Source organism: Exophiala mesophila, assembly GCF_000836275.1.
Source record: "Exophiala mesophila strain CBS 40295 unplaced genomic scaffold supercont1.4, whole genome shotgun sequence".
NCBI classification, from domain to species: domain Eukaryota; kingdom Fungi; phylum Ascomycota; class Eurotiomycetes; order Chaetothyriales; family Herpotrichiellaceae; genus Exophiala; species Exophiala mesophila.
In genome coordinates, this window is record NW_015622507.1 from 4419347 (window position 1) to 4444626 (window position 25280).

General features: G+C 50.1%; 8 protein-coding genes across 9 annotated transcripts in view; 5 read left to right on the plus strand and 3 right to left on the minus strand.

The window, feature by feature from the left end:
- Positions 1 to 717, minus strand: part of PV10_06631 (uncharacterized protein) — a gene marked incomplete at both ends in the record, with an annotated part of 2062 nt that extends 1345 nt beyond the window's left edge. The window contains 2 exons of the mRNA XM_016371451.1: positions 319 to 631; positions 680 to 717. Coding sequence (XP_016223744.1) covers positions 319 to 631; positions 680 to 717 — 351 coding nt within the window. The remainder of the gene's footprint in view (positions 1 to 318; positions 632 to 679) is intronic.
- A 780-nt stretch (positions 718 to 1497) lies between these two features.
- Positions 1498 to 3547, plus strand: PV10_06632 (uncharacterized protein). The gene has a single exon (XM_016371452.1). The coding sequence runs from the start codon at positions 1606 to 1608 to the stop codon at positions 2905 to 2907; it is 1302 nt and encodes a 433-aa protein (XP_016223745.1). The 5' UTR covers positions 1498 to 1605; the 3' UTR covers positions 2908 to 3547.
- Positions 3548 to 4889: 1342 nt separating this feature from the next.
- Positions 4890 to 7472, plus strand: PV10_06633. Of its 2 annotated transcripts, XM_016371454.1 has the most exons (3): positions 4890 to 5621; positions 5750 to 6785; positions 6833 to 7472. In XM_016371454.1, exons 2-3 carry the CDS (start codon positions 5821 to 5823, stop codon positions 6879 to 6881), a joined length of 1014 nt encoding a protein of 337 aa, XP_016223747.1. In that variant the 5' UTR covers positions 4890 to 5621; positions 5750 to 5820; the 3' UTR covers positions 6882 to 7472. The 2 variants fall into 2 exon arrangements, with proteins under 2 accessions (XP_016223747.1, XP_016223746.1); XM_016371453.1 differs by having other exon boundaries at positions 4890 to 6785.
- A 2369-nt stretch (positions 7473 to 9841) lies between these two features.
- On the plus strand, positions 9842 to 13142 carry PV10_06634 (uncharacterized protein). Its single transcript, XM_016371455.1, has 2 exons — positions 9842 to 12503; positions 12582 to 13142. The coding sequence occupies exons 1-2, from the start codon at positions 9977 to 9979 to the stop codon at positions 12929 to 12931; spliced, it is 2877 nt and encodes a 958-aa protein (XP_016223748.1). The 5' UTR covers positions 9842 to 9976; the 3' UTR covers positions 12932 to 13142.
- A 292-nt stretch (positions 13143 to 13434) lies between these two features.
- Positions 13435 to 14429, plus strand: PV10_06635 (uncharacterized protein). The gene is made up of 3 exons (XM_016371456.1): positions 13435 to 13877; positions 14005 to 14089; positions 14179 to 14429. The coding sequence occupies exons 1-3, from the start codon at positions 13578 to 13580 to the stop codon at positions 14253 to 14255; spliced, it is 462 nt and encodes a 153-aa protein (XP_016223749.1). The 5' UTR covers positions 13435 to 13577; the 3' UTR covers positions 14256 to 14429.
- On the minus strand, positions 14313 to 17939 carry PV10_06636 (uncharacterized protein). Its single transcript, XM_016371457.1, has 2 exons — positions 17612 to 17939; positions 14313 to 17563 (listed from the first exon to the last, which is right to left on the minus strand). The coding sequence occupies exons 1-2, from the start codon at positions 17678 to 17680 to the stop codon at positions 14555 to 14557; spliced, it is 3078 nt and encodes a 1025-aa protein (XP_016223750.1). The 5' UTR covers positions 17681 to 17939; the 3' UTR covers positions 14313 to 14554.
- Positions 17940 to 18843: 904 nt separating this feature from the next.
- PV10_06637 (polyubiquitin) lies at positions 18844 to 23674 on the plus strand (the record flags this gene model as incomplete). Its single annotated transcript, XM_016371458.1, has 13 exons — positions 18844 to 19064; positions 19115 to 19340; positions 19399 to 19458; positions 19508 to 19807; positions 19880 to 20051; positions 20576 to 21097; positions 21168 to 21907; positions 21960 to 22217; positions 22312 to 22552; positions 22612 to 22749; positions 22797 to 22828; positions 22885 to 23077; positions 23163 to 23674. 13 exons carry the CDS (start codon positions 18844 to 18846, stop codon positions 23672 to 23674), a joined length of 3615 nt encoding a protein of 1204 aa, XP_016223751.1.
- Positions 23578 to 25049, minus strand: PV10_06638 (uncharacterized protein). Its single transcript, XM_016371459.1, has 2 exons — positions 24864 to 25049; positions 23578 to 24812 (listed from the first exon to the last, which is right to left on the minus strand). Exons 1-2 carry the CDS (start codon positions 24986 to 24988, stop codon positions 23807 to 23809), a joined length of 1131 nt encoding a protein of 376 aa, XP_016223752.1. The 5' UTR covers positions 24989 to 25049; the 3' UTR covers positions 23578 to 23806.
- Positions 25050 to 25280: the final 231 nt, after the last annotated feature.

The window sequence follows — 25280 nt, forward strand, 5'->3', positions numbered from 1 at the left end:
GTGGACAGGTTGCTGGTGGACAGGTTGCTGGTGGACAGGTTGCTGGTGGACAGGTTGCTGGTGGACAGGTTGCTGGTGGACAGGTTGCTGGTGGATGGATTGTTGGTGGACCGGGTGTTGGTGGATGGGTCGTTGGTAAATAGGTTTCTGGTGGACAGGTTGGTGGATAGATTGATGGACAGGTTGATGGACAGGTTGATGTGAGACTGGGTGGAACAGTGGGTGCGTTCCAACAGCATTGCTGACATCAAGTCGGCTTGGTGTTTCCGCAAAAAGTCTGTGAGGTCGCACTGAAGGAAAAGGAGGAGCAACTAGCACTTCCTGGACCACAGAAACATCTTGTTCACTGCTCAAATCTTGTGTAGCTTGACCTTGTGTTTCGCCAACACGCGGTCTCTTGGGACGACGAACTGATGGCTCTGAAGGAGACTTTCGCTTCTTCCTCCTGGACCCTGGTGGGAGCTTCAATCGCTCAGAGGCTTCAAGAATAGAGGTCCGTAGGCCTGTAGCTCCCTCAGGATTGTTATTGTTAGTAGCGGCTTCATCATCGGTGTTGCCGTCCGTCTGTGCCAAAGGTGGAAGTGTGTCAAACCGCTGCACATGTTGATTGACATAAGTCCAGCCATTTCGCCTACAGGATGTCAGTAGTGCACAACCAGAGCTGGGACGATGAGCATACCTAACTGCTGTGCGCGGGGGATCATCAAGCACATTCATCATGACAGGTCGGAGAATGATATAGTGCGACTGACGAGCTTGGGAGTAGCAGGAAAGTAAGGAGCCCGGGAGGGAGAAAGGGAAAAAGAATAAAGGGAAACCGCAAAGGCAGTGGGAAATAGGAAAGCACCGTTTGTTGGTTAGCCTGACCACACGCGTCACTTACAGTACTAACACACGGTCACAGATAGCGTGAAGGCCGCAGTTGTGAATCAGTGTTAGGCAGATATCACTCGACGTGAAATGGTGCACACGAACTCACTAACCCACTGGCGCGCAATAGCAAAAGCGTGAATCAAGGCTTCGACATGCCAAGCATAGCTTGATTAAAGGCATATCGTGGTTATTACCAATGTCAGATGGCCTATCTGTTGGCAGAACCATTTTGTCCATCTAGTATGTTTGGAATTCTGGAAAGCCGTCAAGGTTGACAGCGTGATGAAATGGATGTTTGTATCTGGGTTTTGGAGTAGGAAGGGTACATACTGAGGCACAGCGCCTATCGATCTAGAAGTAGAGTGAGCCTTTATCAGCTTTACCTACCAAGCTGTCCATTCACTGTATACCATCGGAATGCGACGCATACTGCAAGGTCGTGGCCTGAGGTGAGGTTGATATAAGAGAACTGACACGGTTCATGTGGGCCGCCGTATATATTAAACCAAAAGCAGTTAGAACATATCTACGGTGAACCAGAGAGCGGTACATCCCCACTACGTATGTGACAATTGCTTAGTCCTCTGCCGAAACAGGAAACTCTCCCGCAGCTTCAGGCACTTCCTCCAGCCTCGAGGCAACTGACTTCGCTTTGTTGAAGAACTGCCCGTCCACTGCCGCATAGGAAGACATTGACAATTCATAGATATCGCTCTTGGAGCATCTGCAATTATGTCCTATGCAATTGAGACCAAAAAACGCAAATTCGATCGCATCTTGGAAGCCCTCAGCGATGCAGCGGCAGCCTCTCCCCCAAGATCGTCACTTAATTCTCGGAACAATGCAACTACAACAAGCTCCAGCCTCAGCCTTAGCCTCGACGATACTTCGGATGGATCTAAAAGACGCCGTGTAACTCCAACATCCAGAGTTGCACTTTTACCTCGTACATCGACCACGTCTCTTTCCACCCATTACCTCCCCTCCAGCCGCGCCGCCTTTCTCGAACGACTTCAAACCTTCCGACAAGTCACTCAGTGGCATGTTCCATCGACAGACCCAATTAATGCCACCGTGTGGGCAAAGAGAGGATGGATCTGCGTGGACACGGACACTGTGTTCTGCGGCTCTTGCAAGGAGCGTGTCCACGTCGATCTCACGATCGATCCTTCGCGGCTACGGGCAACAAAAATTGCAGATGTCACGGAAGGGGATGTGCAAGACGACCAAGACGACGATTTAGCCATGGTCACCGAAGTCTACAACAGTATTGTCAAGAAGTACCAAGATATGATTACAACGGCCCACTCTGAAGGTTGTCTTTGGCGTAAACGAGGTTCAGACTCATCAGTACAACGAATCGAGGGACTTTTGAATACAAGTATCGCGCTTGCATCACTGAAGGAACGCTATGACAGCATTATGACTCGAGAGGATGAACTGCCAGCAGTTGCACCTCTCCCGCTTCCATTGTCCGAGGATGAGGAGTCGTTGACCAAAAATCTATCTGAAGAGGAGGAGCGGAAGGTCAATCTCAACGCATTTCGACTAGCGATCACAGGTTGGGACAGGAAAGCAGAAGATATTATTGAATGCCATCATTGTTTCCGGTCGCTTGGGCTATGGCTGTACCGTGGTGACAAGCCAGCCATGGAAACCCTCGACGCGATCGACAGCCACCTGGACTACTGTCCATGGAAATCAGCGGACGCGCAGGACACAGAAGTAATATTGCCCAGCAAAAGAGACACAAACGACGAGTCTGGTGCCAAGAAAGAGCGGGTACCTGGTTGGATCCTTGTATACTCTGCGATTGTCAAGGGATCAAACAAAAAACAAGCCAAGGACTCCCCCGTTCCGATGGTAGCAGAGGAAGAGGACGTCACCACAGTCGGCGAAAGCTTGACCTCGGAGCAACGAGAGAAGAAGACGAGGGATTTATTCAGAAGGATCAAGGAGATTAAGAAACCATTCAACGTGAAGGCTTTGCTCAATCGCAAGAGGGACAAGCAAGCAGCCGTCCCACGCGGCTAAACGAGCGGATATCAACTAGGTGTTGACGCTCAGTTGCGGTATATGGGGACCCGTTCTTGTTTCTCACGGGCAACATAATATTTTCTAACGCCGACGCCGAAGCCGCCAGACGGATGTCCCTCTCTAAATGGATGGGATACTCCCCGGTATGGTAGCACGCTGGGGAGAATCTTCGGTGAAGATTTGCGGGCCCCCAAAGACAGCACGGCACTGGAGCCGGAAGATGTTGATGATGTTGGGGCCTCGGAGGGACTCCGGAGAAAGACGCACAATGGCCTCAACGGCGCGGCGAGATCACGGCGCATGGGCTTCTGCGACAGGCCTTGGCAAATTTGAGAATGGAATCTGTTCATCTCTGTCCGGAAAGGGAGGCCGGACAAAGATGCTAGCGCGAAAGATGATACAAGCCTTTGATGCAAGGATGGAAGTAAATCCATAACAAACCTAGTATAGGTAGCTCGGACCTGTGAGAAGTTTTTCCATCCGAGAATACCAATGGAAGTAGGAGGTTGTGGTTGCGGTTGTTTCGGTGGGCGAGGCTCTTTATGCTCCGTCCTAGAACCCAAGCAGAGAAATTCCGCCAACAGCCAATCCAAATCGAAAGAGGTCCACGAGGACAACCTCCCTCAGCACAAGTGATGTTGCACGGGCAGAAATCCGCAGTAGCAGTAGTACGCCTCAGAGCGACATCGCGACCGCCAAGGGCATGACGGCCAGACTCTTCTGTACGAAGGTGGTCCTCAAAGTCGTCAATTTGGGCCAGTGCGCGATTTATTAAACCCAACAACTACGGAGTACTACTACAGTATCACGAATATGTACTACCACTTACTAGTCTGGTGGTGCGAGATTTCCATGTGCCGTAGGCAAAACCTCACCTTGGTTTCCGTGACCCGTAATCCGTAGGCATTGGTCTAATCTGTCTGGTGGAGTCATGTACTCCGTATGCTCGATGTGGGCTAACCAGGTACTACTCAGCAATCCACTCATTCAACGTCAAACACAGCCTCGGCCAGCCTTGGAGCCTCGTCAAATTCTCCGGCGCGGAGCCGATCAAAGGTAAGCTCAACACGATCCGAGTCTACCCGCACCGGCCTTGCTGGGGGGTGCGGCTTCCGAGGTTGCTCGGTATGAGCAACGGTGGTGGTGGCAATACTGGGTCTACGACAAGCCACGGTTGACAATACTGGCTTTGGTGGGACGATGATGTACGATGTGATTGATTATTATTGATTGTCAGATTGACGAGTTGACCCATTTGATCGATGGTTATGCCATGGATCGTAACTGCCCTAGGAACTGAGGCTCCTTCCTTCTTGCTCTCCATGTTGAAACAGTGGGAACTCCACACTTAGTGAAATGTCGTTTAACTCAACAGCAGACAAAGCCATGTACTCAACAGGACCAAAGCAGTCGTTGGGTTCAAGGTAAAAGCATGTGATATTGGTCGGTCATATTATTATTGAAGAACAGTAGCATGCATGGCATGTACGAAGAACGACCAGTTTGCTAGTGGATGGGGGGCGGGCACGGCGCGCGGCAGTGGGGTGGTTGAATGGAAAGCCGCTGCTGTAATAGGCGAGCCACAGGCAGGGGCAGAAGGTTGAAGTGGTCCAACTAAACCGTGTTGATAGCAACTACGTCAGTCAACAGACTATGCCACCCCCCCGTGCCCCCCTTCTATCCATCACTACCCCCCCAAGGACCCCCTCCGTGCACCTGTTTTGGGCGTGGGCCATAAGCAGCTGCAGGCCTAGCCACGTCCTGTCCCTACCTTTCCCCGCGTGTTCCAAGCCCGGGCTAACCACAGTTGTTGCACGAAATGGCTACCTGTGGGCTCCCAACCTTAGCTGCTTGTGACTTGGTACCTAACCCTATGGCGCTATAGCGATGAGTGTAATAAACTAGGCGGGCCGAACTCAATACTGTCTGATGTTTGTTCGCCCAATCCTTGTCCAGCCAATTCCAAAGGTCGCAAATCACAGGTGAAATCATGCCTTGTGGCCTTGGTTGCTTGCGAGTAGAATCCGCCGTGCCCGCGGTCTCGAATACCTGGACTCGTTGGCTCGTTCCGAAGGCGTTTGCCTACGGAGTATACGCACAATGCTTGCTCCAGACCCTGCTGGTGCTAAGAAACCGTGTTTTGGAGTTTCCCGTGTTTGCCCTGTGGGTGTGTCCATCTCTACGCTTTGCTCCGAGTTCACGGCATCTTCGACCAGGGTGACCTTTGCGTTGCGTACAGGATCACCTCCGTTTGGAGTTCCACGAGTCCCTCATTTGCTGCACACCTTGACACCCTCCTCCCTCCTTCCAAGTACTAGCGAGCTTTGTCCAAGCTGCGGAGTTGACTTCGTATTAGCAACCTTACATCCACCGACTATTTCCTTTCTTTCTTTTCTTACATCTCTTCTCTTTCCTCAATATACCTACTTGGAAAAGACCAGAACCTCAGATTCCAGTCTCCTCTAAACCCTACTCACCTATCCTTAGCGTCCCTAACAACCACAACAACCTCACCTCATTACCCTTGTCATCGAGTCCTATCCTCAGTGACACCTCCGGATCCCACCGTTGTTGGCGCCGGTCCTCCGTCCCTCCTCCACATACTCCCTCGTGACTGTTCTCCGCTTCCGTGGAAGACAACCTCCCCCCCATCACCCATCCTACCAACTCATCCTGATCTTCCAAAGTGCAGAATAGTTTGTTGTCGCGAGGTGAGTCCCACCGCCAGTTCCAGTTTCTCGTCTTACGCAGCGTTCGCTGGTCCTCGACTGCCGAACTGGGTCTTACCCCGCAAATTCCCCAAGTCCCAGCAACGTCGCACTAACGGGACTTTCTGTAGGACCTGTCGTCACGCGGCACATCGGCGCCTGACTCCGCTCTTAGGACAATCACATTTTCCCCTCTCACGCAATGTCTGGGAGCACTGCCAATCGGATCAAGGAAGGCGCCCGCAGCGCTGCGACAAAGGTCGAAACTGCCACGACCGAGGCGGTCAACAATCCCATTCAAGCCAAGAATGATTTCCTCCACTATCCCATCGTGCGGGCTGCTCTACCCTTCGTCAATGGAGGCCTAGCGGGTATGTTCGCTACAGGCTGCATCCAGCCTGTAGACATGGTCAAGGTTCGCCTCCAGTTGGCGGGCGAAGGCATAAAATCCGGCCCTAAACCTTCTGCGTTGGGCATCACAAGAGATATCATTGCACAGGGCAAGGTTCTTGATCTTTATACTGGTCTCTCAGCTGGTCTGTTGAGACAGGCCGTCTATACCACGGCAAGGCTGGGTTTCTTTGACACCTTTCAAAATCTTCTGCAGGCACGTGCAGAAAAGAATGGCACCAGCATTGGCTTTCTCGAAAGAGGTGCCGCTGGTCTCACCGCAGGTGGTCTCGCTGCCATGGTGGGTAACCCAGCAGATCTGGCCTTGATCCGAATGCAGTCCGATGGTTTGAAGCCCAAGGAACAACGAGCCAACTACCGATCAGTCTTTGATGCCTTGAAGCGTATCGCTCAAGCTGAAGGCGTCGGCGCTCTCTGGGCGGGCGCATATCCTACCGTCATTCGTGCCATGGCTCTCAATTTCGGCCAACTCACCTTCTTCGCCGAATCCAAGGCCCAATTGAAAACCCATGCCCCTCAGCTCTCGGAGAACGCAAACCGATTCGGAGCGTCTGCCATTGCCGGTTTCTTCGCTTCCTTTTTCAGCTTACCGTTTGACTTTGTCAAGACCAGATTGCAGAAGCAGCAAAAAGGTCCTGATGGCAAACTCCCATACAACGGATTTTTCGATTGCGCCAAGAAGGTGGTCCGAGATGAGGGCTGGTTGAGATTCTACCGTGGATTTGGCACATATTACGTTAGAATTGCTCCTCATGCGTAAGTTTCCTCTGATCTGCCGGGTGACGAATGCTAACATGGAGCAGAATGATCACTCTCATCGTTGCCGATTACCTGAAGCTGATCACATCATGAATGAGCCACTCTGCTGAACAACGATCAAGTTGAAAAGTAATGTTTCCTTTGACCTATGCACACTCTTGCATGGACCTTGAGCTGGACCCGCTCAAACATATACATACCTAGAAGCAAGAGAAGGTGTCAGGACCGACTCTAGCAACAGTCTGCACGTCCTGTGCAGAGAACGAGTCACAAGAGAAGGATCGAACATATGGGTTGCCATCTATCTGGGGAACTAGACCGTCACTCGGCCCTGCCGATTTGGCGTGGGAGCGAAGAACGTCTTCTAGGACCGATGAATTGGAATAGAGCAAGCGTTCGATAATCCCACTGGCGACACGGAGCTTGACAGTCGTTATTCTGTCATTCTGATATTGCAGGATCCATAAAAAGGTGTCTGAGTGCCGAATAGGTTCTCCGCAGGAGAGTGAATGTCGATTAAAAAAAATTGTCCACGAGCAGAGGTAAGGTCAGCCGAGAGTGAAGGAAATTTAGCAAGATAGAAAACCTAGAGTCGATTGTGCTTTTGTTGCTAGCGATCATCACCACGCATGTGTGAATGAGGTTTGGTACTTGTGCTTGTGATTCTGAAAATTTGTACCTGGTCACGTGGTGCTTGTGCGAATACGTAGTAGTTCCCACCCCCCACAGAAGCCCCTAGAGTTCTGTACCTAGCCACCCGGCCACCCCATAATAGTATTCTGCCTGTGGCTAGATGGTGGTGACCACTTCTAGCTTATCGCGTTTGGAAACGATGGCCTAGTCTAATTCGTCCAAATTTCCTCTAAAGCGGAAGGTGAGGCCAAGCATGGCTCCGCTTTGAGTCAAGATCTGGCATCTGACAATCTCATATTTGTCTGTCTCGTAGAATCTCAAGGCATCTTCTTCAATTTGAGTCTTGACGAGGAACGCGCAGCCTTGTACTGATTCACCGGGCGCATCGACCAGTGCCTTGTACCTTCCTCCCCAGATCTGAACCTTGCCATCAGTGACATGAGCCGTAATATAGTCCGGGGCCTTGTCCAACTCCAAGTGCCGAGAGAGAACAATTGGGTCAGCCAGCGTGCCGTAGAAGAAGTACCAGACTGGGTACTGGTTTGGAGCAGGGACAGGCTCAAATCTAGCATTGTCTGGCCGATGTTGAGGCAGTGTACAGTCTTTCCCCAGCATTGGTGCCTGATTTTCGGTACACAATTCCTTTTTAGCCTTGGAAATGCGCACGATGGTGGGTTTGAAACCTGGATGGTTCTTTGCGATCCAGGCAAGAAGTCGAGCTTTTGATGTACCGTCGATCTCGCAAAATTGTGCTTGTCCATCTTCTCCCAACCCTTCCACAAGAACGGGAATTTGGCTCAACGAAGCGGCGGATCGAATGATACCAGGCCTTGAGATGGGGCCGGTGAGCTGAACAATGTATAAGCCGGTATCGTCGTAGCCGGCAGGCGCACCACTTTCTCGACATTGTGTGAGTGAGTATTCATACGCCTCCCGGCTATAGCCCTCCGCTACTTTCTCTGCTTTTATGGCGTCCCATAGTTCGTCGGGGATTCTTGTCCGGGAAAAGTTGTTCCGGTATTCTTCCAAGGCTGAGAAGGCTTCTGAGTAGGTAAGGTTGAAAAGCTTCTGCCACATATTGATGTCGGCGTTGGAGATACGGTCTGCCTCTGTGATGTTGGCAGCCATGTTCTCAAGCTCCCCGAGGAAGTCCATTTTGTTGGTCTTGTCGGTCGTGAAGGCCGCCCCAGTTTTCGCTTCCGGGTGTGTCTGTTGCCCTTGTGTGAGTTGGTTGTGTGTCAATTGCGCTTTTATGATGAGTTGTGTCGGACTGAAAGTTGAAAATGAGATGAGGAAGTAGACGGCTTAAATATTTCAACTAGAGTATCGAGCACTAAGGGCATCTGAGTGGGACGTCTGACTGAGAGATTGAACTCTCACGCAAGTCCGGAACGTAAACGTAGGCTACGAGGTTGGTGGTGACTCACCTCTAAAGGACCTTATACAGAGCCGCAAAACTGCCTGACGATGTCTTTCGTGAACGATGGAACGGCCAATCAGTGGTTTGAAGCAATGGAGAAAGTTGAGACGAATGGATCGAGGCTACGAATGTAGCTAAGCCTCAGGATCCATAACCAGAGCCAAACCTTTTTGTATTTGTCTCTATTATGAGCTTACACATGATAGAGGATCATGTCCAACAAGGTTGCTTGATCTTCAAGGTCCTATCCGGAATTAGTCCGTAATGTTCTCTCGATCAAGCCTATTAAAAGCCCGGGCATCGGAGAATGGTCATATATATCCTCGTACTCAGATTCAATAGGCGGGACTCCTTGTGGGCAAAAGTGGGTCAAATCGTCCAAGAAAGGAAGGAAGTACTCAATCGTGGAGTTGGGAGAATTGCTCCAAACATGGGCACCCAGAACTATCCATCCAGTCCCTGCAATGTCTCCCACCAAAGAACGGACGAAAAGCCAGACTATACTAGATAGAACGCTACTTTGGATGGTTCCGTGTCCAAGAAACATATTCGAGATGGCTTCTATCCGGTGGACATTGTCACCCCAGTGCTTTTGGCGGACGCTGGCTAGGTGCCAACGATCAGTAGACGACCGGTACGACTTGAGCGGAGCGGAAATGCCCCCCGGGGGGTCAAGCGTCTTGGAAATTGGCGACATTCCACTCCAAGATGCTCATCAACGCGGCGCCACACTGTCAGAATGAGAGGTTGAAAGGTTGATTGTCCCGCCTCGTTGTCAACGGGGAGGGCTTCGTTGTCTACCACCAGGAGGGTGGGAGATGCGATACATGCTACATGCTCCGACGCAGTCACGTGCTGAAATCTCGTGACTCATGACTTCCACCTATGAGCCAATGACACCGACATTCCTTCAAGGGCAAGTCAGCCGGGCATTCTGCCTTTTCGTCAGCCAAAACATCGCAACCGCAGCCACGGGCAGAAATTCTTTGGTCCGACATATCAGAAGCCGGTTCTTCAACTCAACGCATCATACCATATCGAGAGCTTCTGAGGTGGCTGGTGGGAATATTTCAATTGACTATGCTTCCAGTTATACAATTTGGTCCCCGACCGTCATCCTTCTCCTTGATACAACATGGCCGCTGCCACACTCCTTCTGCGAATGGTGCTCATGGGCACTCAAGCGCATTATGAATTTCAAGGTCGTATTATCGATGAAAAGAGACTCGATCACCTCCTCGTGTGCGGCAAGCAAATCCTCTTCAAATCACACCAAGAAAGCGATGTTCGATCCGCCTTGGGCTCCAACCCCAAGGTTTGGGAGGGCCTGGCCAAAGTCCTGACATTCGCGATTCCTGTGTTGGAGCAACAGTCCTTTGCTTGGAAAGGCCCAGACCCCTCGAACATCGATAACAACCGCGGTCCAAATAGTAGTTCCTCCGAGCTCATTGCTTCCCACTACCCCTCCCTCGTCAAGGACATTGAACGACTCAATGACCTCTGCACCATCGCACGAAACCTGCTCGCGACCACAAAAAAGGCACAAAATCTGGCCTCGGAAAAAGCTTTTGACCAACAGATCCTCAAGCTCATCGATGTCTGCGTCAAAGTCACAGCTAGAGGCTTTGACGGCCCCGAGGTAAATCCCCGCAGCGAGGAACGATGGCAAAAGGTGGTTAATCTGTACAAGCGGCTTTTGATCACATGTCTCCAATTTCTGCATAACTTCATCATGCATAATGAACAAAGAAAGCTGGTTCTCTGGCTTGATCTCTTTGGTCAATCTCGCTCAGTCGAGGATGAGGAACATACCCTGGATGACTCCAACGCTCAGGCAGATGCGCTTGCTAGTCAACAGACGCAGGCTGCCCAAGAGGAAAGAATCAGGGCCGCTGTGGAAAATCTGGGACAAGCTGATGCTGATCGAATCAAGAATGGCGAACTTGAATACAGCCTTGATGATGTTCATGCCTTGTTTGATTTGATGAGCACCAACAAAAATCCCGACCCTGGAACCAGGGAAGCAGCCAAGATCCTGATGGACAAGATTAAAAAGGATCTAGAGGCTACTTCTGGCTTGACCTCGGATCAACTCGATAACAATCCTGACATCTTGTTGAAATATGGGGCCGAGTTACGAGACAAGCTTGCAGGAACGGGCAACCGTGCAGCTCCCGGTGCGATAAATCAGGCAGCGGGGGAGACTGCTGTCGCAGTGGCCGCAGATACGATCAGTCGGCGGAAAGCATCACCGTGGAATGGTTTGCCCGATTTCTCTTCATACGGCGACATCAACCCCAACCAGACATTGACTGAAGAAGATTTGACCATGCCACGAACGGCTCAATCTGCCGCCGCAACATTGCAGGAAGCCAAAGATGAGCTCATGGCACGTTTGCACGAATCCCAAGGTTATCAGGATAGCATCCCATTTTCTCTAGATGAAGATGGCAACCCAGTCCCTACATATGATGAGGATGACCTGGATGATAGTGGCGATGAAGAGAGTGTGGACGAAGATGAAGAGGACGATGAGGACGACTATGGGCGGTCCTCAGACCAGGAGAGAGGTCTCTTGACCGATGTGCCTCTCGTTCTAGGACCCACTGAGATTGAAGCATTACCAATGATCATACAGGCTGGGATTGTGGACAATTTTGGATCCAAAGAAGCAGCTCGAAACGGCGGACGAAATATGCAGGCCGTGAGATGTCACATTCTTCTTGCTCAAGAGGCCGGTCGAAATGTTCTCCGGGAGCTACTCATTTTTATTGCAGCCTGGGATTTACCCGACGACGAGTTCTATTTCAAGATGATGGTCCAGATCATGGAGGCCATCCTCAAGAATGGACTCATGTCGCATGCTTACGCCGACTTTGGGCAGCCCAAAGATATCATTTCTCCCGCACAAGCCGTGGTCATCAAGATTCTGACGCACATTTTCCGGTCGAAATACAGCCCGGCAGCTGTGGTGCAGGACAACAACCAGTCCGTACAAAAGACCCGAATTCCATCAGCCCTGAGCCGAGTGGACGTCTTGACTGTTAGATATATTTTCATCGTCTTTCGCGGCAACATTATCCCTGAAACGTGTGCACTCATCTATCTTCAGGGCCAAATCCGTGCAGGACTTGCCTTGGCCGAGGATTTCCCTCTTAACCTGTGGGATATGGAGCGAGTCTACGAAGGGGTCTATCAGTTCCTGGAGTTCTTCGCCGTCCTCACAGAGAACAATGACTGGAAACGGCTATTGGTGCAATGGGAGATTGTCTATGATTTGGTGACTTTGATCAAAGAGCTTGACGCCAGTATTGCAAAGGTGGCGCTCACTCAGACGATGCCCGCACCAACAGCCGCGCAATCATCAGCAGCTACTGCAGAGCCATCGTCTCAGTCATCCAACGTTGAAAGACCGTACGATCCAAGCACACCAGCAACGACCAACCAAGTGGAACCGTCTAGCGCGACGTCAGGTGCGGGTCAGTCCCGTCAATCTCCACCGCCAGCTATTACGGAAGAACCGGCAGATTTTGAATGGCGCAACCTCAAGAAGTTGATTGTCCTGGTCCTCTCCAGTCTGGTGTGGAAATCCCCTACCGTTCAGAATCAAATCCGGGAATACGGAGGAGTCGAGACGATTTTGAGTTGCACACAATATGATGGTGAGGATCGCCGTTGACTTTCTTGTCTTTGACTACGAGGACCAACCATGGGACATGACTGACTGTAATCTCGCGCAGCATGTAACCCATACATTAAAGAACATGCCATCATGTGCTTGAAATTCCTCCTTGAAGCCAATCCGGAAAACCAGAAGCTCGTGAGCAGTCTCGAAGCTCGAGAAGTTGTGCCCAATGGGCCCAGTGGTCGAGAGGAACTTGAACGGATGGGAGTGGATGTTAGTTTGAGTGAGGAGGGCAAGGTCAAAGTCAGCGGCCGATCGAGCACTCGAAGTGCGTCAGGTTCGGCCCGAAGAAATGAGGCAATGAACCGAGAAAGACAAAGGGAAAAGATTGCCCGAGAGAGAATGGAGCAATTGACGGTGAATGATGGTGTGGGCGAGTTTGACGAAGAAGTAGATTTTATGTGATGGGTGATGGGTCAAGGACCGACATGGATACGATGGAGATGAGATGATCACGACATGGATACTGAGGATGACGCTGTGGGAAGCATCATGTACAGCTGAGGATGGTGGCTATGCACATAGAGTTGTACAGCATTCGTTGTGGCTGACTAGTATCAGGTCAATATTGAGGCCTTGAACATAGAGGCTGAGTATAATAATCAATGATTAATCAGACAAAGGCTTCTGTTGTTGAAGTTGTATTTTACAACGTGTGGTGAGAAACCCTTGGTCAGAGATCCGGTGTATAAATATGCGCTCCGGTTAAAACTCCAGCGGCAAAGCGGGGAAGTTTGATATATTAGCTTACGATTAATGGACTCTTGAAAAGCGAGAGGGGATGACCGGCACCACGCCGAAGTGGCGACCACCGATGAGGGACGGGGTAAATGGTCAAAGAAATTTGAATATATTCAGACGATTTGGTGTTGAGTGGGTGTCGACAACTTTTTGAGTCATCAACCCACCTATCCATCCACCTATCCATCCACCTATCCATCCACCTATCCATCCACCTATCCATCCATCCATCCATCCACTCGCTCCATTATATTCATTTGTCCACCCCATATACCGTTATATCAATTATATTATATCACACTCTATCACAATGTCCGTCCTCTCCATCGCACATGTAAACCTCACCGTCCCCGCTGGAACCTTGGCCCAAGCCAATGAATTCTACGGCACGACATTAGGATTGACACCACGACCAGTTCCACATCTCCAACGTGATTCACTGGCTTGGTTCGACATCGGTGATAGCGGTCAACAAGTCCACATTGCGTTTGGCGATGTCAAGGAATTAGAGGATAATTTGCCAAAGGGTGAAACCGGTGAGGATAAGGCTTGGACTGGAACGAGAAGACATCCATGTTTTAAAGTCGGGAGTGGAGAGGAATTATTGAAGGTAAGTCCAATGTGATTATGAAAGGGTATCCTTTGGATGGGATGGACTGGGGAGAGAGATCTATATATACAGAGGAGAAGGTGTTTCAACGTCTCGTCTCTTTTCAACTAACTCCTCTCCCTCATAGCTTCGAAAACGAATCCACGATCACTATGTCGCCGGCGGACCCGGTGCTCCTTCTGCAGCTGATGCACCAGGACAAGAAGATTCCGGTATGTTTCAAGTCAAGCGTTTGACTCTTCTTTGTCTTCCTTGTTCACAACATCTTGTCTGACCCACCCACTTATCTGTCTCCTCCTAGGCGCCAAAGGCATCGAGTATCCCCAGCGATTCTTTGCGAGAGATTATGCTGGGAATAGGCTGGAATTTAGTCTTTAGTTCCAGAACATGGTCTCGCGCGTTGTGGTAAATACTATATCTGTACAGATGTGCACGTCAAAACTGAATAGGTATCTGAGATCATTGAAGCATCCACTTAACAACGTCCTTGATAAAAGTGATATCCTTTGTTGATACGTATGGTAATGTCTCAACAAAATACAACCATCATCCCCTATTGTACATTTCCTTCCCCCTTCCCACACCTGCCGTAGCCCAATAATGTACATCCAATATAATGTATACCCAAGTCCACCTGTTCCACCAGTCCAATTTGTTCGAAACCACGCTTTGTCAAATTATAGCTTCTCCATGGCCGTTTGGAACTCGCTGTCACTGCGCTCGTACAAAGTCGGCCTCTCTTGTGTGTCTGTTCCACTACTTCCACCTGGTATCTGATTCAAGATACCGATATTAGAGTCGGAAACCGCTTTTGGCGTCTCGACATCATCATTTTCGACGTCTTGACCCTCATCATCAACAATACCAACAACTCCTTCCATCTTCATTACCGCAGTCGTGCTGGGGCTGCGGAGGGGTGATAGTCTCCCCATTCCTTCGTCCTGCTGATGCCCACGCAATCTTTCTAGACTCATTTGACTTCGTGGAGTGTCATTGCCGGTATGCTTCCCAGGACGGCCGTGGCTGCTTTCATCAAAGTCCTCTGATAACACACTTTTAGTTTCCATGGCCAATGGACTGCCGGGTCTGACTGAATCTGCTGTAACCTCGCTAGACGTCCCTGTCTCCACTTGATTGTCCGCAGAAATGACACCAGGCACAGAAAAGACGGCTCGAGTTGACGCATCATCTGGCACAACCGCACTACGACCCGTCATCACGCTGGCCGTGTCCGACAGAACATGTGTGCCTGCCGAGTCATCGCGGAGGTGCGATGCTGTTTTGAATCTAGGAATAAATCCAGCGGAGAGGAGGGACGGATCTGGTGAGACTGGGGATGGCTCTGCTGGTGCATCTGTGACAATCATAGGTGGGACAACTGCGCCAGGTTTCGCGCTGGAGGTGGCCAGCTCAGCTTGCGACTCTCTATTTTCTTCAATCGGAGCTTCGTGACACGGGGACGAAGGGGCAAGCCCTAATGTCTGGCCAGTATCAGTGACTGAAATAGTCCGTCGGCGACCTCCAGGCATAGACTTGGAGCTGCTAGCAGCTCTGTTTCTATTGCTTGTGCTGCGGCCACGACCACGAGATCTACTTTGGCGACTTCGATCAGGACTGTAGGGGGTCGAAGGCAAAGCAATGTCGTGCTGGCCGTCGAGAAGACCGGTAGTATTCTCAGACGGAGCGTCAAGCGTCGCAATAGTCGACGGCTGGTCTTTTTCCTGCTCCACAGCTTCTTCTTCTCTTTTCAGAGTCGCTTCGTCATGTTTGCTTCCCCACATACTCCACATAGCAAGTCCGTAGCTCTTTCGTTTCTTGCGAACATAAAGATCTTGGTCTGTTCGTCTTCCAGCGAGAGCACTTGGTGGAGGATGCTCGTTCTTGTCGAAAGGCCGGATCTCTCCGTTGACAAAAGCTCGGATCCTTTCCCTTTGGACCTTCGTTCTTGCGCTGGCGTATTTTGAATCCCAGGTCATTTTTGCAGCCAACCAGTTTCGAACTGGTCCTGGTTTAACAGTACCGACATCGTCTGGGTTCATTCGCAATGCTGGCAAGTCTGAAGGCTCCGCAAGAGGATAGACTCTGCCATATCTGTCGATACGCTGCCTGATCATGTTGTTCTCAAAATTCGGGATTGCATCACCAGCTCGTCCAACGTTTCCTGTTGATTTAGCCGGATCAAGCTTTTGTCTGGCTAGGCTATCGTTTGATGAGTCACGTGCGCCTGCTTCGTCATCCTCGCTCACCGAACGCGACGAGATGATGGAGATATTGTCGTCGTCGACAATCTCGATGGCGCGTCTCTGAGCTCTGGCCAACGCCCAAGCTCCAAACTGCGCGACAGATCTGTACATGTATTTGGCAGGACGGGTGAACGAAAGGGTCGGAGCAACATGACATAGGTCTTCCCACACTTGTAACTGCACAGGAGTAGGACGGTACTTGTGGAGGACGTGATCGTCAGGATCGTATGTCTGCCGATAAGCCGGACCTAATGGGTATCTGGTAGGATTTGCTGCTTTGTGCGCAAGATATATTTGTTCGTCGCGGAGGACTTCTCCTCCGCCGGTCAAGATCAATAAAGGTGGTAGACCACCAAGAGATGGTTGCAGCACTGGCGATACCAAAGGATGTGCAAGTAGCTGATTAGTGGTGTACATCTGGATCTGATCGTTTATTGTTACATGCTGGCCATCGATCTCGACGGTCAATGGGAATTGAGGGCCTGTGCCATCTCTTTTGTCTCCGTCTATCTCAGGAGAGGCCGAATCAGGAAATGGTATACCGCTTTGATCTCCTGAAGACTCGGGTGGTGGTTCGCCTGAGCCAGCAGACTTGGTCCTGGTTTTGGCTTGCGTTCCCTTGGCTGCGTTGAGAATGGCCTGACGCTCATCATTTGTTGGGGGAGGCCATGACAGGGAAGGTTTCTGCATGAAACCGTGAGGGGGAATGTAGTCGAAATCATTGGCTTCGACGAGACTTGGGAATGAATGTGTCAAGTCAACCCAAGGGGAGATCAAAATGGCACCAGCGGGGAGCGGCAGGCCCCTATCTCGAAGCATACATAGAATTGATACCACCATACCACCACCAGCCGAATCCCCGGTGAAAATGATTTCGGTAGGATCATGGATGCTGAGCAGATAGAGATAAGCGGCAAGACAGTCGTGAAGTCCGCAGGGAAAGGGAAACTGGGGGGCCAGGCGATATCTCGGGGCAAAGACACGTGCTTTGAGTTTCCGTGCGTGGCGTTGAAGTTGATATCGATGTTCATCGACGCTGCCAAAGAAGTAGGCGCCACCATGGATGTACATTATGACCCGTCTGCTTTTGCCGCCTTTTTTCTTCTGTTCATTATAATGGGCTTTCATCTCGACCCATTCAGCCTTGAGGGGGGCATCTTTGAGCCTCCATTGCCACCACTTGGTGCCACCGACCTCATGAACACCTGTTTTGCCGAGTTGCTGTACAAGGATGTCGGCTGCCTTTGTTATATATTCCGTGGGAATTGCGACGTTCTCGGTGCGGACCCAAGACGGATTGGGGACCCATTGAGCGGTAAATGATTGCAGGTCTTCGACTGTATGATGCGAGGCATATTGGAGAAAGGAGCGGATCAGGTGGAGGCCTTCATCATAAGAAATGTGTGCAGTGGGTTTTTCATGGCGGGGCTTGCGGTTAGCATACTGCGCTGGAGTTAGACAAGGTGGTACAGGGTTGGACAAGTGACATACATGAGCAATATAAGTCTTGACAACAGTTGGAGTGACGGCAGCTCCTACGCCAACAGTCGTGATGGGCATGATGGAGGAGGATTGACAGGAGCACTGGCAAGCATCGTTGTCAACAAGGCTTTTGATGATTAGCACATGATGAGGAACGTTGAATTAGGTCATAGGCATGGTTGCGAGGGATAAAGAACAAAGGGATGAAAGGATCAGGAGGAAGCGAATCGCATTTGGGCAGGGCCCTGAAGTTGGGGGTGCATTGACCCGCAGGAGAAGGGATTGTTTATGGATGCAGCGGAGGTACTGGAGGATCACAGGGTGACAGGGTGACAGGGTGACAAGCATCTTGAAGGAATCTTGGTGGATGCGTGAGGATCTCATCTCATTTCCTCTCTGCATCATGACATCATTGGTCTTGAGTCTCAGCCTTGCGCAGCCTTGTCAATTTTGATATCTTGATAAAATATACGTAGCGAGTAGCAGAGCGACTAATGCTGGATCGCCTACAGAGGTCTAGAAATCACTCCTATATACTCTTTCTAGGGCACCCTCCATATAGCACTTCTCTCCCAGGGCACTCTCTCCCGGGCACCCTCCATATAGCACTTCTCTCCCAGGGCACTCTCTCCCAGAAAGTAGGTAGATGAGTGGACCACTCAACGGGACGTTGAGAAATCATGGCACCGTTTACGAGATCTCGTATTCAGCCTGCAGCCTGTATTCGTGGGCGTGGTGTAGCTCACGCGCTTCCAAAGTTTGAACGCTTAACCTTCAAACCTCGTCTTTGACGATCTTCCAGAAAGCAAGGTCAACCATGCCGCCTTAGGTCATCATATGTTATACGTTGGGCAAAGTTCAGTTGTGGTTTGATTCACTGAAATCACTTATCAGAACATGAACATCTTTGTTGGATGAATTCAGCCTTACCGATGGCCCGTATTCTTGTCTGCCATCCAGGACTCCCTGCATTAGCGCGATGGCTGGAGCAAGAAAAGGGCCTTGAGCTGGGATATGTGTAAGCTATCCCGCTACGCCTGCGTTCGATTTTCCTGATTGAACCGCGCCACGTGAAGTCGCCCCCACTTGTGTGCTGTTCAGCTCGTGTTCAGCTCGCTGTCGATCGAGTACTACCCCCCCCCCCCCCCCAGATGGACTTCTTCCATTTTCGACGTCGAAATTCGATTGCTCTTGCCGATAGCCATCAATAAGGCCATAGTAGTGCAAGATCTACGTTGAAAATGAAGCTCTTTCGAGGATTGTTGTCAAAACGCAGATCAGCCAAAAACGAGCAAAGTCCGGATACTCTGCCTGTTAATGCGACACCTCATGCGGACACGGCATCAATCACTGGAGTCGGGCACGCACCTGACAGACCCTCTCCAGCGTCCTATTCACATGGATTATTTATCTTACACCCACCTCCGGAGCTTCCAAGCAATACGCAGGAATCTTCAGTGGAGTAAGACCCTGTTCTGGTCTATCGAAGCTCTGTTTCCTCTAACCTTGCAGCATCATCGCCGTTCACGGACTAAATGGGAAGGCCAGAGGGACCTGGAAAGATGTCGAGACTGGAAGGCTCTGGCTTGAAGACTTCCTGCCCGAAGCCATGCCGAATGCACGAATCATGACTTTCGGATACGACTCAAGCCTGCTCCTCAGTCGGTCTAAGGCTGGGATTGAGGACTTCGCCCTCGATTTGCTGAACCGAATATGGATGCTCAGGCAAACTCAGAAGGTACGAGGTGTTTAACAGACAATGCTTGGGCTTGTGTGAGAACTGACACAGTGCGAAGACCAAAGCCAGACCTCTCATCTTTGTAGCCCACAGTCTTGGAGGAGTAGTCGTCAAAAAGGTCTTTCCGATCCCGTCATGTTGATTGTTTGCAATACTAACATTAAAAGGCGCTCATTCTTTCACATGAGAACAGTCATTACTATGGCGACATTGTCGCCTCAACGGCGGGGATAATATTTCTAGGAACACCTCATCGGGGCTCGGATATTGTTGGCTGGACATCCATGCTCAGGACTATGGTCGAAATCATGTCTGGAACACAGCTAGTCAGAACTGATCTTGTCAAAGTCTTGGATACTCGCTCACAAGCTCTCATCAATATCTCAAAGCAATTTTTGCCCCGCTCTACTGGACTGAGCATTATGTCATTCATTGAGCTACAAGTTGAACGTCCGTTAAATATTCTGGTTGGTGAAGTCCTTTCTCAGTCAGACATTCCAAAAAGTTCACATCACGAGAGCTATCTGATGCTGTGCTAGGTTGTACCAGAAGAATCTGCTCGATTAGGATTGCCAAATGAGATGGTCTTCCCTGTCAACGCTAGCCATCGGAGCATCTGCCGATACGCCTTTTCAACAGACCAGACATATGTTCTCGTGGAAGGCTCGATCAAAGCTATCGCGTCTGGTCAGAGCATGTTGTCGCCATTAGGTATGTAATCAAGGAACTACCCCCTCCTCCAGCTATTTACGTTGCTGAGTGTCATATACTAGGCAAATCCGTTCAGATAGATAGGCTAACAGAAAAGATGCAAGGTGCCCCCGGTGGTATCAAGGGTTCGCCCGCCGCCATGAAAAGAAGTCCATCTTCTGTAAAGCCTGAACTGCGACAACTTGTGGCGGAGCTACTAACACATTCACTCCAGACCGTATCTGCGCCAGCAGTGCCAGCAACGCCCGATATCACGATCCCAAAACCTGGTTTGCCCTCTAGCGGAAGCGCTCCGATCCTACCTGGAGCCCAGGCTTCCCCAGAGGACCATCATGAGAGCCAGGATGATAATACACCCATCGTATTAACAGATGTCATAGGTGGGGACGATCTGATCACGATCCGCGTCAATGGGCTCCGACCAAAGCTATCGCCAGTCGAGAGAGGTTGGAGCGAACATTCGAAGACCATCCGTGTTCCTGGAACCACTACATTGGATGACCTGGGGAGCCTCATACAGAAAGATGTACCGGGTAGGCTAATCACTCAGACTCCATACAGAGTGATTGATCTCATACTGATATGCGTCCAACTTTTGTCAGAGCTGCACTTATCCAAAGCCTTCAAGTTCCCTGAACGCTCTTCACCCATTCTACACATTTGGAAAGACGTTTTCACCTTACCTGTACAAGTCACAGCCGGCCGCTCCTGCTATAAGCCGTCAGATGGCTTAAAAATTAATGTGAAACAGTCAATTGCCTCGTTCTTCAGCAGGTCTTTCCCAGATCCCATTAAAGCTAAAATACAACGGTACCCTGATTGGATGCAGTCTCACACCGGGTTTTCACACTCGGTCTCTGTTGGAAGAGAGAATATACCAAGCCTCCAGATATACTTCATGCGAACAGTCCGGGTTGAAGCAAACGAAAAAAATCATAAGCCTCCCATAGGATTAGGAACTTTCCCGTTGTTGAACACGCAGCCATACAGAGATCAACTTCCTCCAGGGGTGGCCGCCAAAGGAGGGCTTTTCCTCCCTATGTATGGTGTGTAACAATTAGATTACTGACATGTCTTCCACGTCTCGTTATCTAGGCTAACATGCAGTTTCTACAGAAATGGAAGCTATGTGGATGTCCTTCGAGTGTAAAGTCAATGAGAAATTTGCTATCCGCCCCTTTTTAGGCGGAGTGAACGGGATTTCTGGTCAGAGCTTTGTCTCTAGACTCCACTCTAGCGAGTCCATAACATCGGATAAGCAAGACTACATCATACTTCCTGAACAAAGGCGCCTTGACGGGATAGCAGTGAGCCCAGGTATAGTTAAACAGTTCGTTGCCACAAAGATGACACCGCTGCCGAAACAGCAGCATAGAACTTCGTCATTTGGGAACCCCAAGACAAGATCAGATGACACTGAGACTCCGAAAAGAGAAGGGCAGACAATTGAATGGCAGCTGACTGGCAAGGATGAGGTCGGGGGGATTCAGCTGCAAATCATACCTCAGTTCCAAATCGAACAGATGTTTGCTGGGAGTATAAGAGACGCTTGTCCAATCCGACACGGCGAACCCGTGGAGTCATATCAACCTACCACGAATAGTGCACTGTCTTATGATGTGTTGAAGACACCAGAGCAGCTCAGCTTGTCCGAGGGCGACGTCATCAATATCAAAAATCTAGCAGAGACGCGAAAACACTCCCGCACGAAGGTCGTTCGTGATCTTTTAACAGAAGCCCCTGGTGGTCTTGAGCTATCGGACATCGTCGAGCTAGATACCTTCTGGAGCTTGTCAGATGAGAAGATTTTGCACATTCAAGACATGGATTTAGCCACGCCTAGCGTATCTTTCAAGGTTTGTATTGGCCATCTGCATCTCGCAAAGCTCCTAATGATGTCTGCTTCAGGTCCTTCTTGATATCGAGTATTCTGAGGTCTTGGCTGTTGCCCGAGAAACATTTCAAGCGACAAACAGCCTTCTCCACATATCGAACTTGGTCGCCAACAATCCGGCCATCCAGCTTCTGGTAACCAGCTGGGAGCATATAACTTTCCTCACAGAACCCGCCGCTACCGAGGACGAATTTAAATTCCTGCGAGAGCGAGGGCGGGCGAAGAAAGAAGGCACGAAGAATGGCAACATTCCGAGCCTCGATATGGTTCTTGTAAGTGCTTCTACCAGAATCCTCTCTTTAGGAGACAATGATCAGTCAATGGAATCGGATTTTTGTTGTTGCTCTTGACTACTAACATATTCAGATGTCGCCAAGTCAAGACCGACAATATGTCTGCCATGTTGACTTCCTAAACGGAGCGGATCGACTTTTTCACAGCACAAAGAAGCCTCTTCTTCTTGAAATGTCGGAACATAGCACCATTGCTGATTTGCGAAGAATGATTGAGACCCAGACTGGGTTATCAACTAAGGGATTTCGACTTGTGTCCTCAAGTTATAAGTCCTTGGGTGTTGATCACAAAATCTTCGGGGAGACCCATTCTGGTCAAGTCTACTCTCTGCCCGTCTTCGCACTCGTCGATGGCATTGAAATTTTTATCCAGACTTGACTGGAAAAACTATAACGCTCTCAGTCATATGGAGCGACACTATCAGCGCGGTCAAAGCAAAAATCCAGGGTAGAGAAGGTATACCGCCAGACCAACAACGGTTGGTTTTTGCTGGGAAAATGTTGGAAGACGGTATTGCGCCCAACTTCTATATTATCCGGAGACTAATGTTATACTAGAGCGCACGATAGATCATTACAATATCCAAAAGGTAAGAGACCAATTCCCATTCATGAGACCTAAGTTTAATTCGCGCTGCTCATGCAGGAGTCGACCCTCCATCTTATTCTCGGTCTCGCGGGTGGTGGAGCACCGACTGTGACAGTCATGCTAGGTTCGACAATAGTGTACGACGGATACGTGAACAATATCGGTGATCTGAAGCAGGAAATTTTCAAGAATATTGGAATATTTCCCCACATCCAGATTCTGACGTGGAATGGCAATCGGCTAAGTGATGGTAGGATTTCTCGACAACACATCCTTTCTTGCATTTAATATTCATCTTGCAGCACTGAGTCAGGACTAATATTGGATTTCAACAGATTACGATCCCCGAGGGCGAATTAAGCATACACTTGAACTTATTGTACAACAACCAAACAGGGTTGCTTTGGGAATAGGGGCAGGGGGCAACATCGTCCAGAATATCTACGCCGATAAGTGTGACCCACAGCTATGGGATGTGGGAAGCTCCAAGATACTCAATATTCAGATTTTGAACTCCAGAGAGTTCAACGCCATCACCGGGCTTGCGCCTCCAGAAACACCGATTAATTGGAAGACCTATTCGGCCCTGCATCTACCGTTTGATAAACAATGGGGTCAGAATGATGTTACAAGAGACGGTATTAGCTCAAATGGAGCGTTCGAAGGTCTTGTCGCGTTGGAGGAGACCGATCAACCGAGCAGCGACAGAGCAAGCTTGGAGATTGAGTATTATCATTCATCTAAAGGACCGAGCATAAAGTTACCAGGCTTTCCTGTCGTCATGCTCGATGTTGACCAGACCCTGCCTCGATTTGGAGGAAATCTCAGAGACAAAAGATCTGTCTAGTCATTCTCTCAGGGCTAACGGCTGCAATGGCTGTTCACTCTCACTAAGTACCTTAACGCAGGTCAATTTATCCGGACTAAATGCTTCAATGCAAAGAGTGTTATCCAAGAACGAATACACATCTCCCCCAAATCATGACCACCTCCCCCTCCACGCTTCATCCATACTCTTGTCATCTGTAATCTTTCCCTTCTTCTTCGCAATCCCTTCCATCATACACTCTGCCACATCTTCTGCAGTTGTTCCTCGTTTGCGCTTTTCCACTCTCTCTTCCCCGAGTGCCGTGTTGTCTGCGATGAACTTGTACACATCAGCAATCCCATCGTAAATCTGCCCACCTCCCACCCCATGACTGAAGCCTCCTTCCTCACTAAAAGTTTCCCCGATTTGTCGCATCTCATCCACCCATCGATAGGCTTTGGGAGGCATCCCTGGTAGACCAAAGTTGACCAGGGCTAAGGTGTGCGGACTATACTCAGCCAGATGTTCCTGGAGGTGGGGGAGAACTCCAGCAGTGCGGGCGGTGGTGTATGACAGAACTGACAGAGCGGTCAAGCCTTTGGTGAGAGAAGCAAAGCAAGCTTTGAGAGCTGAAGCTGGACCAATGGTATCACCGACAATCTTGACATTCAAAAGGGAGAGGAATGATTCGGTGAGAAGAGTGTCGATCTTGGGACCTGCAAGCACCACAGATGGCTTCTTCCACGATTTGTCATGCTTCATCGACGGTGGCCCTCCTATGATGCCACCATCGAGAAAGTTGACATTGACGGGTTCCAGTTCGGGTTCCGAGTTTTTGCGGAAAGAAAAGGTCCTGGAGAGAGACAGCCTCCGGGCTGGCGGAGGGGACGCATCTCGACTGAAGAGCCTGGCAATGGATTTGGCGCTTTGAGGCGAGATGGCGTTCAAGTCGATATAGGTTAAACTGGGAGCCTGACCAAGAGTGGCGGTTCCTTTGCGTTCACTTCGTTGCTGAATGGCATCATGTGACCGACAAGCTTCACGGATTCTTCTTGCGGTTGCAATGGCGTCTCGTGGTGGGACGATGGCAATGATGATGTCGGAGTGAGCAACTAGGTCGTCATCATTGGCCAAGGCAGTAATCTGGGCATCTTTGATTCGATTCAAGGTATGTTTGCTTGGTACAGTCGTGTCAGTTTTCGTTATCGCAGTGGATTCGTGAGGTTACCTTCTGCCCTGGGCGACGGTGTAGACGATATAGTCATGATGTTTGAGGAGTCGAGCCACACCAAGGCCCATGTCACCAATCGATAGAATACCGACGGCAGGTTTGACTTGCGATGATGAAGCCATGCTGTACCACGTTATGATGGTTGTAGGAGAGTTGTTGTGAGGGTTTTACATGTCGAAGAAGTCAGCAAAAAATCCATCACACGTTGGATTTGGTCACGAGGTCCAGATCAGTCATCCCATCACATCCACCGATGGCGAAGGCGCAGCCAGAGAGACGCGGGGAACCGAGGCTTGGGGGGATGTCGTAACCCCAAAAGTATGTCATTTTAGGCATGGGTGGTTGGCTTGGTGGCCCCCTCGGCCCTAATTTAGATTCCCTTAGGCACTTGATCTTAACTAATGATGCAAGCCA

What these genes read in the sequence shown, in the direction of transcription:
- PV10_06632 (XM_016371452.1), top strand. Translation starts at nt 1,606, where the DNA reads ATGTCCTATGCAATTGAGACCAAAAAACGCAAATTCGATCGCATCTTG.
- PV10_06633 (XM_016371453.1), top strand. Translation starts at nt 5,821, where the DNA reads ATGTCTGGGAGCACTGCCAATCGGATCAAGGAAGGCGCCCGCAGCGCT. An exon ending in GTTAGAATTGCTCCTCATGC is followed by an intron (nt 6,786 to 6,832) that starts GTAAGTTTCCTC and finishes AACATGGAGCAG; the next exon opens with AATGATCACTCTCATCGTTG.
- PV10_06634 (XM_016371455.1), top strand. Translation starts at nt 9,977, where the DNA reads ATGGCCGCTGCCACACTCCTTCTGCGAATGGTGCTCATGGGCACTCAA. An exon ending in GAGTTGCACACAATATGATG is followed by an intron (nt 12,504 to 12,581) that starts GTGAGGATCGCC and finishes AATCTCGCGCAG; the next exon opens with CATGTAACCCATACATTAAA.
- PV10_06635 (XM_016371456.1), top strand. Translation starts at nt 13,578, where the DNA reads ATGTCCGTCCTCTCCATCGCACATGTAAACCTCACCGTCCCCGCTGGA. An exon ending in GTGGAGAGGAATTATTGAAG is followed by an intron (nt 13,878 to 14,004) that starts GTAAGTCCAATG and finishes TCTCCCTCATAG; the next exon opens with CTTCGAAAACGAATCCACGA. An exon ending in ACCAGGACAAGAAGATTCCG is followed by an intron (nt 14,090 to 14,178) that starts GTATGTTTCAAG and finishes GTCTCCTCCTAG; the next exon opens with GCGCCAAAGGCATCGAGTAT.
- PV10_06636 (XM_016371457.1), bottom strand. Translation starts at nt 17,680, where the DNA reads ATGCCCATCACGACTGTTGGCGTAGGAGCTGCCGTCACTCCAACTGTT. An exon ending in TCAAGACTTATATTGCTCAT is followed by an intron (nt 17,564 to 17,611) that starts GTATGTCACTTG and finishes ACTCCAGCGCAG; the next exon opens with TATGCTAACCGCAAGCCCCG.
- PV10_06638 (XM_016371459.1), bottom strand. Translation starts at nt 24,988, where the DNA reads ATGGCTTCATCATCGCAAGTCAAACCTGCCGTCGGTATTCTATCGATT. An exon ending in ACCGTCGCCCAGGGCAGAAG is followed by an intron (nt 24,813 to 24,863) that starts GTAACCTCACGA and finishes GACTGTACCAAG; the next exon opens with CAAACATACCTTGAATCGAA.